At 39.2% G+C, this 19,689-nt stretch overlaps 1 protein-coding gene across 2 annotated transcripts in view; it reads left to right on the top strand.

Moving 5' to 3' along the window:
- Positions 1-443: 443 nt before the first annotated feature.
- Positions 444-19,689, top strand: part of ZSWIM8 (zinc finger SWIM-type containing 8) — a 64,453-nt gene continuing 45,207 nt past the window's right edge. Inside the window, exon 1 of one of the 2 annotated variants that reach the window (XM_057423882.1) lies at positions 444-825. In XM_057423882.1, coding sequence (XP_057279865.1) covers positions 648-825 — 178 coding nt within the window. In that variant the 5' untranslated portion in view covers positions 444-647. The remainder of the gene's footprint in view (positions 826-19,689) is intronic. The other variant, XM_057423881.1, reaches the window with a different exon arrangement.

The following is a 19,689-nucleotide window of genomic DNA, read 5'->3' as shown; positions in this document are numbered from 1 at the left end:
CCGGTGACGAGCCGCCCGCAGGTCGCGCCGCCCCTGCCGCGGGTGTCCCGGCCCTGCCGGGCCGTTTTTAAGCCTCCGCGACCCGGGAGGGAAGTTATCCGTTCCCCGTTCCCCCCCCTCCGCTGTCCCTTCCTGCCCTGCCTCCGGTTCCTGTACCGAGAGTGAGAAAAGCACAACCTCAGGGAGACCCGGCCCTGCGCACAGATACCTACCCGGGCGGCAGTCCCGGGGAGGAAACCGGCCCTTTCTCTTGTCTTCCAGCGCCGCGGCCGTCGGAAGCCTTCACACCTCCGTGTGCCCGGCAAGCACCTGTCCTGCCCGGGGCAGCTCCCGTAGGCTGACCACCCCCTTGCGCCTCAAATACATTTTGTGGACATAAGCATTTTTTTTTTCTAACTTTTTAAAGAACGTTGGTTGTGTTGTGGCTTTTTTTTTTTTTCTTTTTCCTCTCTGGGATTTTTACGAGCTTCCCGTTAGTTGATTTCCTGCTTCTCTCGCCTCAGATAGTGCAGGCTCTGTCAGTATGGGGACTGAATCGAAGTTGAGGTTTTAAGAATTGCAGGAGCCCTCAAGCCCATCCACCTGCTTGGAGTGAGCAGTGCTGTTGCTGTCTTTCTTCTTTTCCCCCGCGTCGCTAGTTGGTTGTGATGGAACTCATGTTTGCGGAGTGGGAGGACGGAGAGAGGTTTTCATTTGAAGACTCTGATCGCTTTGAAGAAGACTCTCTTTGTTCCTTTATCTCTGAGGCGGAAAGCCTTTGCCAGAACTGGAGAGGATGGAGGAAGCAATCGGCAGGACCCAATTCTCCCACTGTCAAAATGAAAGGTGAGGTCACCCGTTTTCGTTGGGATGCTCTTTGGACTCGTGGAAGTTGTGGGGTAGGGGGGAGTGGTAGGTGAGGAGATGTGCAGAAGGAGTGGCAAAGCTGCAAAGAGAAGTCAGGTATAGGGTCACTGTCAGGATACTTTTTGACCAAAGACTGAAACTGCAAATTTACTGGGGATCTTAGGACAAAGCTGCCATTTGGATGAGTTTCACCTGCATGTGCTCTGTAGTACCTAGTACTGCTGTTCTGAGTAGATTCTGTGGGCTTGCTCTTGGAAACCTGAAAACAGTTCTCTATAAACAAACTGCAGACTTGGCTGGGAATAACTACACATAGGTTCCCACTTGCTTTGGTTGAAATGCACTAAGTTTTAACGGGTTTTGGAACTGCTATAAAACTACTCGTGTAGAGGCATGTAAACCATCATTGTATAGAGCAGTCTGTTTTCCTTGTCGGTTTCTGTACATTTATTTCTAGTAAATAAGCAAACTTCCTTTTGCAGTGGTAGACAAGAGGGCCTTAAGACTGTCACAAAGAAGTCAGCAACAAAGAAGTCAGCAAACTACAGTGTGTCTACTTCAAGAGTTGTTGTATTTCCTTTTTTTGGATAGTAATGTGATAGCAGACAGGAAAATAAGATAACATAAGCAATTAGAATGATTTAAAATCATCATGTAGCTACTAACTCTTTGCTTGATTTTGTTTTTTTTAAATGAAGTATAATTTATCTCTTATTCTGATGCATCTTGACCCTAGAACTCAAGTGGTGTTTGCACCAAGTGGAGCCTAGACATACAGTTGTCAGAAATTAGACAAGCCCTTTCTATTCTTCCTTTTATTTCCTTTCTTTTCTCTCAACCCAGTGTCAGTGCTTTTCATGTTATTGCTGGCTTTTGTGACCATCACCTGCCTCATTAATATCTCCCAGCCTGGAACTGCAAAACTTCATTCTCTTCTGAATTTTGACCTTAAATGAACAGAGAATACAATTTATATTGAATTGTGCAGAAATCTAGGCATGCTACACTAAGGACAAATGTTCACTTGTCACTGGGTTAGGACCAGAAAGTACATTTGCATCAACCATAAGCTTTCCAGAGCAGCTTAAGTTCTAAATTTATAATACATTTGAAACTGCCCTAGTCCAAGGTATGTAAACACCTGTCTCTTGACAAGTCAGGGTTAGAATTGAGGGTAGAATGAAAGCTTCAAAAAAAAAACCCCAAACCCAACCCAAAACAAGGGAGAGTGAGAGAAATGCTGACTTCATGTCCAGGTTGGATCGCTCTCTTGGATACTGCTGCCAGGACACATTGGGTTTAGTATGGAATACACTATTGGTGTAAAGAAAGGGAACACTGTTGGCATTGTGCTTTCTAAAGCTATGAATCTTGAAATGTAGAAATACGCATTGGACACAAGGGAAAGCATATAAACTTCATGTTTTGCTTCAAATCTTGTTGCATGTTAACTTGCTGGAAAGGAGCCTAAGTTTTGAAAACATACATATATAAAGACATCTCTAGTTTGGCAGACATGTGTGAAAGTGGTTTGTACAGCTGTACAAGTCTGCGGCCTACATATAACTGATGTTTGAAAAGGTGTTTGGTTTTGTTCAACTTTGCAGTGTTTTTAGACAACTGTTCTCCATTGGTTCAGTGTATGATTGTGAGTTTTTCTGGGCCTTGGCCTAGTTCCTTTAGCTCTCTTGACCAAATTAAAAGCAGGCCGCAATTTCTGTCTCTGCTCTCATCTACTTGTTGCATTAAAATGAAAAATCACTTCAGTAGATTCTGTGTATTGGCAATCCTCAGTCTCTTTCCTGACATAAGAAGCATAACAGCTAACATTATTGTTGGAGTAATTGTTATTATTTGCACCACACTGAGACATTGCTGTTCTAGGTTCTGCAGACATGCATGGGCTGGGGTGCTTGTACTTGGGTCATATTTCTTAGGCTTTTTCTGTAGAGAGACTTTATTCCTTTGTAAAAAGTTTTATTTTAACAAGGGAGACATTCTGAAAGAATACTGTTGGCTGCTTTAAGGTCCTTGCTGGCCTTTGCAGGCTCTGCTCAGACTCATTTGGAGAAGTATGTGGACACGGATTTGCTGCCTAAATAATTATTTGTCCACTCTATGAAGTTGCATACAGGTATTACCAACATGGAGCACTTGCAGGGACTACACTGTATGCAGTGCCTTTGTGGCCAGCAGGTCTGGGTCTGATGAAGGATCTGTCATCATCTGGGATGTCCTTGGATTTCAGAACTCCTGCACCAATTTAAGTGTTTTGAACACCTCTTTTGGACAGTGTTTTTGTACTAAGAAAGACCAGTTTGTATTGAGAGCTTGCTGGATCCTGAGGTTGTCAGTTGTAGTGAGTCTTCTGAAATGTGATCATTCTGAATAGAGCCTTGTGTTTTTATTTCCAGCTTACCAGTTTGCAGTGGCCTGTGATGTAGTTGCCTAGGCAAACAAAAAATGAGGTTAGACACTGATTTTTTTTGTGTTAAATGCTAAGGGAAAAAAGGAGGAACTATATTCTGTCACTCTTTTCCTCCAGTTTGGAGCTCACCCTGTGTTTTCATTTGGAATCAGCCAGACAAGTTACTTAATAGAAAGGATTTCTAGCTTCAGTTGTTTTCAGTTTGTTCTTGTGAGCATCCAATTCTTTGTTACACAAATTAGTTCCAAGGGAATCCCCCAGAGAGTGATGGAAGTGCTGTTGGCTGGGGAGTCCTCTTCTTAAACAAACTACCCACTCCTGCCCTCCCGGTTATGTCTTAGTTTTTGCAGCTTTTTATCTTCTTCTTGGGTATTTCTGCTATTATGATTATGCTTACTGTAAATTTAACAATAGGCTTGGGGTAGTTTGTTGCAAATATGCAGAGTGTTCAGTGCTTCACTGCAGAGGATCACCAGAAAGTTAAGTTACTCACTTATTTGTTGGTCACCCCATCAACTTGCTAGAAAGATAATGGAAGGTGGACAAGAATGTCTGAGTTTCTCTAATATCGTCATTGGAGTAGGATTCTTTATAGAGCTATGTACCTCCAGTTATTACATTAAAAAAAATTGCAATGTAAATGGTTGATTTTTCCTTATTTAATTTTCAGTGTGGTAAAGTCCTCTTACATCACTTTCTAAAAAGGAGTTTTCTCTTTGAATGTTGAATTGCTAATGTGAAGGAGGAAGGCACTGTGTCCACTGTATGGATGCCCTTTGCTTTTGAAACTGCTCCCATCTCCACTGACTCACTTGTACTGACATCTCAGAGGAAACTTCAGCAAAGCGTGTTAATTTTGGGAATACAAAGAGTCCTGTCATAATTTTGAACACTTATTTTCAGAGTGACTTCTTCTCTAATTAGACTGCCATGTTTGCTTGGTTTTAGCCCTTGGGTTTGGTTTTTTTTTTTTCATTTTGAATGAGGTATTGCTTGTGACTGAAGTTTGGCCATCGCCTGTACACACTGTTAGAAGCTTTCAGCTAGGCAGCCAGGGGATTCAGCTTTGAAGTTAAGGTGATGGGTGGTTTGAAGAATGGTATCTTTGCAGTGTATTCAGAACCATCTGGTTCCCTGAGTTGGTTTGTGACTCCAGCAAACTTTCTTCCATATCAAAGTACATTCCACCAATTTGTTACCTTTTTACCAACAAATACACTTACTTGCTTTTCTTTGCTTTTCTGGATAGTCTTTTTGTTCCCAGAAACCCTTGTGAGAACCATTCTGATCCCGTCTCACTTTTTAAAACAGTTGTATTTTTCATTGGTAATTGAAGTAAGTCTAGTGTTTCTGCAAATGTTTTGTTACCAATTATCTTCACATAAAGATTTTTGTAACAGAGGACTTAATGAGTGTACTTGAACATTTACTCTGATCTTCCCAAACCCACTGTGGCTTTGTTTCTTCTTGAAAGCTTCTAAGCTCTTTCTCACCCATAGTCCTTTCTATTTCACAGTTTCTGAAGAAGAATGTTTACCAAGCACTTAAGAAGTTGCCATAAATACTGTAGGATTGCTAAATATTATGATCACAATATTTTTACTCAGTTTGTGTTTGTTCATTTACACCAGCTTCTGCTGGAAGCGTGCTGATGAGTGGTGTTGGAACTGTTTTCAGTAGGCAGCTAGTGAAAAAGCTTTATTTTTTCCTCTACTGTAAGCTTGAGCCATTGTGTACTGTATTGCAGAATCCTCTCAACTAAGAACTGATGCAGGCAGTTACCTCCTAGAAAACATTCCCGTTATACAGCCCCAGACAGTTTATGTTCTTCCAAACTGTTAGGAGTGTTCACAATGTTAAGTTCCGGGCACAGTGCCTCAAAAGTAGAAGCTGTAGAGAGGGAATCATTGGCAGAGAATAGATAGCACCTAAGGTGAGGTTATGATCAGTTTAGAGAGACAGTCTGATCAAAGTCTGAGCAGTGTCCATACTGCTACGTTGACAATTCGTTAATTTATACAGGCAAAGAACAAGTGGCTTAGAGAGCAACACTTCTTCCTCAGGATTGCCAGTAACTAAAATAAACTCAAGTTAACTCTTGCTCGAGAGCACAGCAGGAGAAACATGTAGCCTCTTTCAAATTCATACTGTGCTCTCCAGACTCTTGCTCTTTTCAGAGAAGAAAGTTGTTGCCATCCAATGCATGCTCACTCGAGTGGTGAACATGGAAATGAAGACTCTGTAGGTCACTGCTGTTTTGTTACTATTACTGTGTATTGTAATATTACAACTGGTTGTTGGGGTTTTTCCTACTTTATTTGTGTCTCTGGTATCAAGAGGCAGATTATGCAATCAGTTCACACTTCTGAAAGGTACAGGTGTAGCACATGTTGCTTGTTGTGTAAATTAAATTCTCTTTAATTTAGTGCAACACATGAAAAATCTGGTTTAGCCCAAATATATCTGTTATAATATATCCAAGTTTACTAATAACATTAAAACTTCAAAACAGTAACTGTTGAGCAAAAGTATAGCTCCCTAATGAGTTTCTTTATAGAAGTGACAGAATCTTAGAAATATAAATGTTGATGAGAAGATACTGCGGCTGCATATGGAATAAGCAGAGATCAGGTGTCCAAAGAGTAAAGCTAATGTGAAAGTGAAGGCTTAGCTGCTACTAGAAGATAGGTTTCTCTGTATTTTTTCAGCTAGTAAATGAATTTCACCTATTTTTGTACTCTGTTCCATAGTGGCTGGTGATGTTGACTTGCTATATAGCAGAAACACAGGTCCAAGTTGAGAAGGGGACTTGCTGGATTGTAATACAAAGTGCAAAGGGGACATTGGTTCATTAGAGTGGAAAACGCCACAGAGGAGCTCTAGGGACAGTCATTTGTTGAAACTGATTGGCATAATTAAATACACTGCTTCAGAGCCAGAATGGAGATTTTGAAGCTGTCTAGAGTTTCTACTAAACAAAAACTTGGTTTCACAATGCAGTAATACCTTTGTCTTTTGGAAGGATGACAAGTTGAATGACTCTCACACATTTGTCTCTTCATTTGCATTTTCCTCTGCCTTTCTGAGATAATTCAGTATGGTTACCCCTGTCTTCAGAAATGGGTACTGGAGAAACCATGTAAAGAAGCTATCATGAGAAGGTGCTTTTTTATTAACTGAGATTTTAAGTGACCAATCCAGTTTTAACTCTCTTGTGGTCTTCTGGCCTTTTCCTTTAGATAAGCTTCTCTTCCCTTCACAAGAAGTCTTGCACATTCTATTTCAAAGTCTCATCTTTGCACTGACAGATGTCTCATTTTCTCCTGTCACATCTTTTTTCCTGGCTTCCATGGATTTTTCTTTTTGTCTTTGTTTTCTCCTTCCTTTCACCTTGAGGAGATAGATCCTTGTGTTGCTGAATGGCCAGAGATCACATATGCTTTGTTTAAATTTCAGGCTGACCGAAAGTGCAGGGATTATTTTCTATGTCATGTTTACTTCTGGGGAAGCAAAGATAAGGATTCAGGCTTCATTCTAGACTCAAGGTGATACTCTTTCTTTGTTTCCCATTCCTTTCTTTATCTCCCTTTTTTAATTTATTTTTCCTTCTTCAACCTCTTCTTCATTGCTAAAAAGTGGGTTTTAAGTGTGTTTTATTTTTATGTATGATACTTTTTACGTGTAGGTAACTAGGTCTGTCCTGAGGTAAAAACAAACTGAAGACAAAACATCTCGGGATTTCTCTCAAGCTACACTTCAGGTTTGAAGTGTCTGATTATCTGGGTAAAAAATCTTCAGTGAGTTGCAGATGTCTTTTGATCATTTACTCAGAATAACACATATAAAACCAGCTTTTTATTTTCATGCTTAAGGTTTGGGTTTTTTTCATGCTTGGATGTACTGCTTATGTCACTTCTTTGAATGCTAGCACCAAAAGTTGATTTTTTGGCTTTTTTTTTTAAATTATTGTGTTCGAATACCTACATGATCTGGTGCTGTAAGCAGGAAATTGGGCAGGAGACTATTTTGTGTGTCTTACAGCTACCACAGCAAGTCTTGTGTTTTGAGCTGTGCCCTCTCTGCAAACCTGGGGTTGCCCATCAGCGAAGCAGTGGGAAATGAAACTGGAAAGAAAAAAAGTCCTGCAGTGTCTGGAATGTTGCTGATAAAGGCAAAAGAGACCAAATTTAGTTATTAATTAATTTATTTATGATAAATTATGTAAAATGTAGGAGAAGGTGAAATTCCTGCCCTGATGAAAACCCTGGGAGATTTAAAATTAGCTCTTCGTTACTCTCAAGGTGCATCTTCATTTCTGGGCAGATTACTCAATTTTAGAGCCAGCATTTTCTGGGTCTGCTTTTTGCTGATGTCCTATAACATGGGTGAATCTTTATGACTCTTCAGTTGACCATCAGAGATTTTATTGAGAGTTGCTGAGTTGAGAAAGTGATGGGAAGTTTCAAGAAGCTGGGCAGGCTTGTTCAATAGGTGGAGGTGTCCACGCAGCTTCGTGGATTGCATTGGGCTGTTGTCTGTTCCATGCTCCTCTTGCTCTCTTTTGGTGATGCTTCTAGTCCTAATATCATGGCATGATCTGTATGTGTGAACAGCCATCAGTTAAGTATGATTTAATATGCAAGTTTGCAACTTTGGAGTTCCAGTTCAGTTTGAGGAACAGCAACAAAGCCATGGTATAACCTGTATGCAGAAAAATAGCACCTTTTGTACACCCTATATTTATTGTGGCTCTAGTGAGAAAAGAAGTAGTCACAGGTAAATTGACCAAAGCTAGGAATGGTTGTTTTCCAATGTAATATACCCAAAGTAAAAGTTATTCTGTGTAAGAGTTGTGGAAGTGAAACTCACATGTTGACTTGTGGCCATGCCCTTTTTTTCCTCTCTGATGTAGTATGTACTCCAGTCGACACCTGTTTTGCAGTGTTTGTGTAATAACTATGACGAAGTTCATTTCTAAGCAAATGTAACTTCTATGATTTCGGTTACTATGAAAAGTTGGTAGAGGATTAGAAATGGCTTAAGTACTCAAATGGATTTTTATTTTTTTTGGTAGGGTAACTAAGAAGGTTGCTTTTTGTATAGCCCAGTTTATGAGACTGCTTGGTTATGGTGCCTAGGTTTTTTTAAATAGCGATCAGAAGTGGATATCCGTGATTTGAACAGCCTCTCTTCTGCCAGTTATAAAACTGGGAGCAGAGACCATCTCCTCTTAAGTGTCTGGTGTTCTAGTTAATATACAGTGCTGTGTTCCAGAGGAAGAAAGGAATGTACAGCTTCCAGAGTTGTTTTACATACTTTATTGAACTTCTGGAGTAAATGTTGGGCTATTTAGAATATCTGGGGAATCTGTTTGCTTATTTTTGTTTTTTTTTTGAAGTAGCATTTCCATAGAGTCAAACCCAATTTATTCTTTAGCTCTTAAAGTGCAAGAATGTCTTCAAGTTTCATTGCTCTTTTTAGAATGGCAACATTTTTCTGTCATTTTTCTAATTGTAGGACTGTAACGCCATTATAAAAATAATTTAAAATAGTGTCATGGCTAGAAGTTTTTTTTTTCCAACTTTATTTTGATGCAGTTTATCTGTATTGATGTCTTTCCTCCCTCCTCCTTTGTGTCACCCTTACAAGCTCTCCAAATGTAAAATTCAAAGCACTTATGTATCAACTAGCTAAACCACTATTTTTTTCCTTAAAGAGCAGTGATGTGTAATATACAGAATATTTAAAATGCAGGTTCTAATTTCAAAATACCATATGACACATTTCTGAGTTATGTCCTCTGAATCTCTGTAGTCTCAAGAAATAAGTATATGGTTACCAGCCAGAAGATTCTTGTACTTCTCCTAATTTGCATGTGGTTCGATGCATCCTTTCTTCTTTGTTTCTTTGCCTGTAGAATGGGTAATGTTCTGACAAGGCGATGGATCACTGTGTAGCATTTTTAACAGAAAATATAGAAAATTATGTCTTTGAGCACATTTTTTGATGGTGCTTTAAATGTTGCGGGCAAAGCTTGTGGAAACTCTGCTGTTTTGATTATGTTTAGTTCATCTATTTGCTTTCATACAGCTGGAAACTTACAGTCTTTGAAAAGAATGAAACAAAGGAACTCTGTCAGGCTCTAATGTACCTATTAAAATCTTCTGGAAATTTATATTTTGAGAAACACTGTAAAAAAGTATCTGGTTTTAATAAAATACTCTTTCTATTATGATCATTATTAAGTGTTTCCAGATTGCTGCAACAAAAATCTTAAGAAAGGAACTTTCCGTTTTTACCAGTATCAATTAGCAGCAAGTTGAACATGTTTTAGATGTATATAACTGGAAAATCTGTGTGTTGGTTTACCTAAATCTCTAGTGGTGTGTGGTTAACTCTCAAAAAAAAAAAAAAAAAAATCGAGGTTAAGTCTTTCCCTTTCTATAAAAAGGGAATCCTGAAAAGACTGCAGGAGTGTAGTGTCTTTTAAACAAATTTGTAACATCCTCATTCAGCTGCTGCAAGTAGCAGGACAGTGTTATTTCTTGATGACTCTGACTTTTATGCCTGTCTTTTGTCTGCTAGGTTTAGTTTGTGGCTGTGAAGCATCAAGCTCCTTTTTCATATGGGATAAAGATTGGCATATAGAAGAAAGGGAAAGTATAAATGGATAAGATGAAGGGTGAAAGAAAAAGTCCATCTTTAGAAGAAATCCTGTCCCTTCGTGGGAGAAAAGCTGGACGCTGAAGGGGAGAATAGACTTCAGAAGATGAAAAAGAGGGAGGTCAGAGACCCAAACAAATACAGAAAAAGAAGTCCATGTTTTTTACAAAGATAAATAGGTAGAGTGATAAAAGAATTGTTACCCAGAAGTGGTCCACAAGCAGTGAGAGTCTTTATTGGAAGACGTCCAGCTGCACTTTTTCCTCCCAGGTTAGGACACTTAAGAGGCAACTCATTGAAGCAATGAGCAAGTGAACACCTGGGTCACCAATTCTGGCTTCCTCCTCTGTTCAGAGAGATGAAGAATTTAAGCAGATAATCATCATTCTTTGCCATCCAGAAATACTGGTAAATGTGAGTAATTCATCAGAGGAGATGTGAAAATGAAAACAACGTTTGAAAATCCAGTTAGCATGGGTCTTTATTGTTTTTCCAGATAAACTAGTGGAAAAAAGTTAATTGCAGCTTTTTTGTTCATTAGGCTTGAGATGTCTTAAAGATGCTGCTTTGAGCATGTCTCCCCAGACAGAACTAAAGAAGTGAGGCAGCCTTAAGGTGAATGTAGTTAAGTTACCATCTGCATTCTTTTTTTAGATACATTCATTAAAACAATGCCTACGTGCAGCAGAGCCGTTCTTACTGGCATCTTGTCAATGTCTGTGACAGAACAAGATTCTTACCTGAAGTACAGAAAAGCTTGGTGAACCTGTGAATATCAAAGATTGTATGACCTTACAGAATCTGTCCACGTCTTGTTTCTGGTCTTCATAGGACTTCAGGTTTATTGTACTCAAGTACTGTACTTCAGGCTTACTGTACTGTGCTCACATTTGCCTGCATTTGTGTAGACAAATTGTGATTCTCAACACTTACATTTAATCTTTTGATATATCTATACTAGAATTCTTATCTGCTTGATTTACATCTGTCTTCATCCTGTAAGACAGTGTACCACTATGAATCCTTGTTAATTCATGTTAGAGTGTATTTGAATAGCTTGGTGATGGCTTGAGTGCCTGAGATGATATAAAAATTATACGTAGGTATTTGACATATCAGTTTCATAGTAGTCCTGCTGGTGGGTTAGTATGAAATTACCATGTGTACAAATGAAATGACAGCTTTTTCAGAGAAGGTAGTACCTTTGTGAAATCTGTAAGGCATTATTTACTGATTCCCTTGAGCTGTTTGCAGTTCCTGCTGCATATTATTCATTTTCCTACCTCATATTGAGGTCAGTCAGTTTTGAGATAGGAGAAAGAGAGAAATGCAGCTGCAAATTTGTTTACTAGAGCTCCAGGCGAAAATAGTGGTAACTCATACTTGCATGTAACTTTCATGCATGGCTTGAAGAGAATGTGGTCTAACACAGAGAAATTAGTTGTATTTTACCCAGAATGCCTTTGGAAGTTTTCATAGATTACTTGGTTTCATTTAAAGAAGTAGTGCATGGGGTCAGCTAAGTTGCTTGTCCTTCTCAAGGACAGGGAGTTAGTTTTTCCTGGCTAGTCATGAGCAACAAGTGCATGATAGACATGCTTGTAATTAATTCCTCCTCTGTAAAAATTCTGTAGCTGCCTGCTTGCTTCATACATTCCTTGGTATGCGGTTTTGTTTGTCCCCTTTTGTTCTCTCTATAGGTGATGTGAGGGAAATTGAATTCAGAATCATAGAGTTGTAGAACCAGCTAGGTTGGAAAAAACCTTTAAGATCAAGACCAACCATGACCCCGGGAGTGCCGAGTCCACCACTTAACTGTGTCACTGAGGGCCTCATCTACACGGTTTTTGAACACTTCCAGGGATGGTGACTGTACTACTTCTCTGGACAGCCTGTTCCAGTGCCTAATCACCCTTTTGGTGAAGAAATTTTTGCTAATATCCAATCTAAACCTCCCCTTTTGCAGCTTGAGGCTGTTACCTCTTGTCCTATCTGGGAGAAGAGACCACTTGAGGCTGTTACCTCTTATGCTATCCGGGAAAAGAGACCAGCCGCCTTCTCACTCCATCCTCCTTTCAGGTTGTTGTAGAGAGAAATTGGGTCCCCCTGGTCTCCCCTGAGCCTTCTCTTCTCCAGACTAAACAACCGCAGTTTTCAGTTTGTCTCCCATAAAGCCACAGACCTGGTGTTAGACCTGGGAGGTTTTTACAAAACCAGAGGAGGTAAAAAGGGGAGTCAGGTGAGATTATTTTCAAAAGCATTTAGATATCTTAACTTCTTATAACTCCTGTCTATGAAACAGATCTTCCTGTTGGTGATGTTTAGAGGTGATACTTCTTTTAGTTTCTGACAGATGTTTAATTATTACTTTTTTTTACCCTAGAGGTGAGAGTGCTTTATCTTGATTTGTTCTGTTCAGACAATAACTTTTCCATCAGCATGAACAAAATTGGCCTGATCTCATTCTGATATGATTAGTAATGTAGTTCTTCAGTGTTTGCCAGTGTGTTTGTTTGGAGGCCAAGTGATGCTGCTGCTCTGGGATTTAGGCACAGGAAAAATCTGATTAGAGATTAATTTTGCATGTAATGCTTAAAGATGGGTACTAGTAATAGAGAGCAGCACATTAAATAGTTGAGGTTGCATGGTGTTTTGTATGATTTCCTTTCAGTGTCTAAAAACATACCAGTACTTCTCTATAGAGATTACCCCTCAGCTGTGATGCAGTCTGACCTTTTGATTTGCGTTTATGTTCCATTGTCTACATTCAGAAAAATACCTGGTCCCTGTTGGTCTTTGTAGCTTGTTTTCTGTTGTAGGCCAATGGATATGATTTTGAATTTTGAGGTTTTAAAATACCTTGCATGAAGCAGAAGTGGGGATAAGTGGGAGTGCTGAGCCCCGCTTTCAAGAAACGGGAGCTGTTTGATGTTTGTGCTCTGAATGCACAATCCTGGTTATGCAGTATGCTTTCTGCATGGGGTGAGAGAGCGAGGAGTAACAGTGCAGGGAAATTACTTGCCTGAAGCTGATCTGCTTCATCAGCTGTAGAGTTATTCTGAATGCCCGATTTGTCATGAAACCTTGGCCAGCACTGGCATGAATACAGTGTTTTGTAGCACTGTCAGTCTTGCTTTACAAAAATCTGCTGTTCCTTTAGGATTTCTAACAGCTGTCGGTTGCTTGCCCAGGCTGCTCTTTTTCTGATGCTAATTCTGGTTTTAGGGAGGCAAATGGAAGGGTGTTTGGATTAAGAATTTTCTTGTCTGAATTTCCAGATGAGGTTGTTTAGATGTGTGACTGCTGCATTGCCTGCCTAATGCTGGTATTGCAGTTTTGGGATCTCAGTCATGTTAGAGTGGGTGAGAGCTGAGAAAAGAGATTACTGACATTTTGCTCTTGAGATGCAGAGTTTATGAAGAGACAAATAGATCTCATCTGGCATAAGGCATCAAGATAACATTGAATACTCCACTTTCATCAGCACAGCCCTGTGCAGAAGATTTTTCACAGTTATTGCATATGAGAAGCAGTAGAGTTAATGGAAAATACACTTTTCTGATGTGGACTAGGCTTGTGTTTGAGAGGTTCTGAGGTATGTAGAGTGAATGTTTTCTCTATATACACTGGATGCATTTGCGAAATACATGCACTGTATGCATACAACAAAATCTGATGTGGATGGTAAGGCAGAACAACTAGGATCTTAGGAATCCAAGTTTAGTGATAATATGCTGGTGTTTCTGCCCTGGAGTCATGAAACCAAATAAGGGATTTTGGTTTAACTTTATTTTCCTCCCCTTCCCCATCAAACATCATTTTGGTTACAAAATATAACTTGCAGCTTTCCACCTTTGCCTTGTTCTGAACTTTTCGAAGACTTGGTTCAGGTGTTGGTTGGTTGGTTTGTTTGATTTTTCCCTAGAGATCTGGTTTCTAACATAGTAAGAGTATAGTAGCTAAGATGCTTTAAGGACATAAGGAAGACAAGTTTATAAGGAAAGAAGGGAAGTCTGTGCTTTAGCCGGCAGAAAGAATTTTCAGGTGCGTAGCTCTTCCTCTGTCTACTAATTGCAAGAGGACCTTTGAGGGATGATTACACAGCAGGTTATCTGCTTGGCAATTAAAATTTGCTGGGGCACATTGAAATTCTTTAGTCATTTTTACCAGTGGTGAGAGGAGGAATAGCACAATAGGGGTGGTTATTTTTCTTATTAACATCTCGTGCTGCTTTGAAGAGAGGATTCTGTCAGATGGTTTGCCTCTGAAGTGTTCTTGCTGACACAGGAAACTGCAGATGAAGTTGGGAGGGGTAGAAGCAAGCAGCTGCTTGGAGAAGGTGTATTGAGAAGATATGTGTATCTGTGTATATACATATGGATATATATGGGAGCATTTCCCCACAAATCTCTAGAAATTCAGGGAATGTAAATGCTGCATGTATTAGTATGTGCTGTGCAGGCTAACATAAGAGCCCCTACTATTCATCTTTGTCTGCTTACTTGTTTCAGCATTGGTTTTGTTCTAAAAGAAAGGGCACTGGGAACCAGAGCATCTCAAAGAAAGCCTTTCTGAATCAGTAGAAGGTTTTGCTACTGTTAGAAGGTTTTTCGCTAACAGGAAGAAATGTTGAGTTACTGTAGGGAAAGCTGAGACATGGCTGTGGGATTTTTGACATACTCTTTCTGTTTTAAACTCTTAGTGGGTTAGGACTCTTGGACCTTACACACACATTGTGCATCTTCTGAATTTTAGTTCTCTGGTCAGTTATTGCTTAGCATTATAAAGCCTTACCAGCCTTCTCTGTGTAGGGCTTTTTTATGCCTTATGAAATCTTGAGGCAGTGTCACCAGAAGTTGGCATAATAGTGGAACACTTCATGATTTAAAAGTTGTAACTTCAAAAATAATAATATAAAGTATTTTTTAACTCAGTCCAATATTGAAACAGCGGGAGTTGAGCTGAGCATGTGGGAGCCCTCCTGTATTAAGTGCTCAGATTCTTTAACAAAACCTTTGGGATACAGTCTTGTATGCTTGACGTTAGCATGGTGGTGATGCCATTTCTCCACTGGTGAGCAAAGTTAAGTCAGCTGGTTTTTGGTTTTGGGGGTGGTTGTTTTTTTTAGCTCTGTATGCATGCAGAGAGTGAGTGTAAAAAACCATCATGAAATGAGTTTGTCAAAAATTGGGGGGGGGGGGGGGGGCGGGCAGCGTTAGTCAGAAATGTTGTGGGGGTTTTAATATTCAGATGACCAAAAGGGAAACCACAGACTGAACAGGTTTAAAATCACCAACACCTGAAAAATAAAAACCTGAATCACTCATCCACTCCAAATCCAGAATTCAGTATTGTATTCTGCAAATCTAGGGGGCTTGTGTGCAAATAAAAAATGAGTTTGGGTTTCATTTTCTTATATTTTGACATATTTTAAGGTCTGCCTTATAGAAGAAATCAATTCTTGCTTCCCAGAATGTCTTAATCTTGTAGTCAGAAGTCACAATGTCAGGAGATATGTGTATGCAGTCAGCCAAATAATATAACTTACCTTGTTTTGAAGAGAAATGTAAATACAGCAACAAAAAGAGAGTTTGAGCATGAAATGTTTTGACTTAACATGCATGAGCTGTTTGTGATGTGTGTTAAGCAATTCTCAGAAATCAAATTGAGATGAAATTTGAGTCTGTGCTATGGCTTTTGCTGTAGGTGGCAGAGACTTTGGGGATGAATTGGACACCCTCCTGTGATAAAACAAGCCTTTTTGCATTTGATTTGAAAAACCCAGATGTTCTTAAAATGTTATTGTGACGATTGTAACAGAATTTGTGTAGTAATAGTTGCTGCAGTTTGTCAGTTAAGTGTGAGATTTCCAATTCTGGACTGTAATCTGCCCATCTGGGATTTGTATTTTTAATGGGTTTTGGCTATGAATCTCATCAGTCTTATCCAGTAAACGCTAATGAAAAAGTTCTGTTGCTTATTCATCTTCTCAACTGTTTTTACATAAAAATGTCATTCTGTGGCTTAGGGCTGATGTAGGCCTCTCCCCAATTCTTTTTGCTTTCAACATGGACTTCTATGTCTCTATGTTTCCTACCCTGCGACATTATTCTTGCTGTAATTTCACTGCTGAAAAGTGGTTATGGGATCCAGATAGAGTTTTGTAACTCTAGCTGAGGAAATAAGAGGTATAAGAAAGTCTTGTAAACACATATCCCATTACGGTTTTAATGCTGTTAGTAAGCTTATGGGGGTAGTAGCAGTGAAGGAGAAGGAGGAAGGAACATGTCTGCTTCTCTTGTTTGCTGTTCTCTAAATTAAAAACAAACCAAAAACCAGAAGCATATTTACTTGATAATCTTCCTTCCTGCACTAGTTACAGATGGTAAGAAGGGCAGTGTGCAAATTTAGCAGGTGAATTCCATGGACAGAAAAATATAAGCAAGTAACCATGATAGTTCTTTGCTTTATACAATGAGATCAATGTACTTGTGACTCAAACTGAATCTTGATTTGTTCTCTGGAGCATTTTGCTAGCTTGTTGATCACTTAGTTCTCTTGAGGGCTATGTTTTCAGTTATTAAAGTGTATATATGTGTTTGTGTATATATACATATATGTATATATACACAAACACATGAAAAAAAATACACACACACACGCACATATTAATTCTTGCATAGTAAGAATATCATCTGCCATACAACCCTAGTGGAGAAGGCCATAGTTTAAGAGTTTTTTCTGTGGCTGACTTTTCCAGAAATACCTGATATCAGTGCCCTGCCCTTGCTGTTTTTCTAGGTCAGTTCGGCTGTACTTGTTAGCCTCTTATGAGTATGTGGATGTTTTACAAATACAAAAACAATGAGAGAAAACAACACTAAAGGAGTCTTCAAGTCAGAATGCTCCCTCCAGTCATCTCTTCTGAGCAAGCTTGATCAACAGCAGCATTTGCAGCATCCTTTCTCTATTGCTTGATCACAATTCTTGTCTTGTGTAACCTTTTTGATCTGTCACAGCAAGTGAAAAAACTCACAGGATGAATTCCACCTAATTCCACTTGTTGTTGCAGCTGGCTGTGTGAATGCTGAGGTGTTCCGCAGAGAGCTGCTTTGGAGTGGGTAGTATCTGAGAAACTTTATTCTGACTTGGTGCAGTGGGTGTTCCAGTGTAAATGAGTTGCTTATTTTGTTAAGATCGACACTTCTTGAATAGTTGAGGAACCAGGAACATGTTTCTTGCATTGGTTTCCTTAATCTGTAAAAGGAAAATAAATTTATATTGTTTAGCAATACTGTGGTTTGCTTGGTTTTTACAAGGAATACCGTGGGGTTTTGTCCCTCGGTATAAGGTGGCATGGAATTATTAATCTGAAGCAGAGGAATGCTAATTGCAGACAGCTGGGAGTCAGTATTAGAATATTAAAATGTTTCTTCTGCTTTTCAGATGTTTCATTCTGCATGTAGTTAGGACTAGGATGAGGTGCAGATGCATCTCTCTATGTCTCTTCAGCTGTCAGGGTCTGGCTTTGCAGAGTCTTGGTTCTGCCTTTTGTTCCTCACCCCTGGGCTTGACAGTTTGTTTTTTCCTCTTGTACTGTATTTGGGGCAAGAAATTTCATTCCTAGTGTCTGTTCAGTACTTGGCATGCCTGCTGGGCTGCCGTAAGAGCACTCATTAGCTTCAATTGTGCAGAAGCAATCTGTGATATGTGTGTGTATGTATATGTCCACTATGAACACCACTGAGACCAGCTGTGTCATTTGAAAAGATCCTCTACAACCCAGAGCGTGGTGATTTTCTGAAGGGAAATGAGTTCCTAATTGTAAGAATCAAAATACAGGTCTGAAAGAGAGCATCTTGAACGAGATTCTTCTGTAGTATCTAATGCGGTTTATTAGGTAGTCTACTTTCAGCATAAGTCTAGCCAAACTTTCTTTTACTACATGATACAGCTTCGTAGCTGCTCCAGCAGTTCATCTGTGAGCCTTTATAATGGAAATTTTTCATGCTGTTCAGTTTAGTTTGAACTCTTTTATCCCAAGTCCTCTTTCCCTTCACCTTGGCCCATTTTGGCATGGGTGTTTAAAGGTGAATACTTCTGTTGCTTTAAGTGCTTTTGACTGCTTGAGCGAGTCCAGAGGAGGTCCACAAAGGTGATCAGAGGGCTGGAGTACCTTTCCTAAGAAGACAGCTGAGAGAGATTGGATTGTTCAGCCTGGAGAATAGACATCTCAAACTATTCTAGTTTGGGAAGTTGTATGGGACAGGTGTTAGCAACCCATCTCACAAGTCTGTGCTTGAAAGCCACAGTCCAGAAGTGGATAGATATGTACCCTTATTAATGACATAGGCTGCAAGTATATTAAACACTTCTGAAGATATTCCCTTAGGACCTCATAGGGCTGCGACCTACCTGGGCAGGATGTTAATGTGACAGAAAACTTGAACAGTGGTGGTGTGTCTATGACCCATTGAATTAGTTCTGCTCTTAATCGAAGACCTCTTTGAAAAGAGAACTAAAATTAATGAGCCTTGTGGATGGAGCTTTTGGGTGAGAAATGCTTGTGAAGGAAGAGAAAATACCTTATTTACAGACTTTTGCAACGTGCTTCTGTTACATACCATCTGTCATATCCTCAGTTCAGAGGTGAATTTTGTTTATTTTTAAAAACAAGCATGTTGCTTCTTATAGGATGTTGATTATGTGGTAAAATGGAAGAAGAAAAAGAAGTAAAGTAATGGTCAAAATACATGGGGTCTAAGTGATTTGAAATGAAGAGTAAATTTTTAATTAAAAAGCTCTTGTGTCATTTTGCAATGTTCACATTGTGAAACTGTTTTTTCTTTAAGTACATTCAGAGCATTCATCTTCAAGTATTACAGAGTTCAAGGCAAAGGTGAAATTTTGTGATGTTTTTTGCTGAGTTTGAGACCTGAAGGAATATATTTCTCTGGCTTATCCTTAAAGACATCAGCTCAAATGTACAAGAACTAGAAAACTGTAAGAAATGAAATATTTTTAAGAGTTTTGATTTAGTTGGGCTATGGTTAAATGTAACACTTGCTTTGCTTGCCCATATTTGAGAGTTCTCAACAGTTTTTGGTTTTGAGGGGTATCAGAGAGAATACATCTTAAGCCAAAGGGCATTTTACTGGTAGGCATTTAACTGAAATAAAACAAGAAGAAATGCTTAAAATGCATTCCACAGTAATGAATTTATCTTTCTACATAGAAAATCCTATAAAAAGCAATTTTAAAAATGAGATTTGTAAAACAGGTTTTATAACACCACCACCCCCCTCCCCCTTCAGTGGCCAAGATTGCAGTCTGTTTATTTCCTGTTAGTTTTACTGTTCTCACTTTAGATTTTGATATCAGAAGTGCTTCACTTAATTTTCTTCATCTCCTTGTTCTGTGTATAGTTGTATTAGTTTGTTCCACTCTATTACATTTTTGGACTGAAGCCAGAGAGAAAGGTGAAGGGAAATGTGAGGTGGAGAGCAGCAATAGCTATAAAATCAAAGCTATACACTCATCTCTAAGGAGGTAATTCAGCCTAACATGCCATTTTTCTTTGCTTAATGTATAGCGAAAGCAATGGGTTCTGTCTTTGCACTGTGTCATACATATCTCTTGCTGTGAGATCTGTTCACTTGCATTTGTATTTATTTACCTGTATGTGTAGTTTATTTTTAGAGAGGAGTATCAAGTGAAAGTAACCCAGTGGAAATAATGTAATTAGATAACAA

The sequence above is a fragment of the Pezoporus wallicus genome, unplaced genomic scaffold, assembly GCF_028554395.1.
Source record: "Pezoporus wallicus isolate ANWC-B61680 ecotype Strahan unplaced genomic scaffold, APGP_CSIRO_Pwel_v1 contig_1181, whole genome shotgun sequence".
Taxonomy (NCBI): Eukaryota; Metazoa; Chordata; class Aves; order Psittaciformes; family Psittacidae; genus Pezoporus; species Pezoporus wallicus.
Note: the sequence above shows the minus strand (reverse complement) of the source record. Positions and strands in the feature narration are given on the sequence as shown.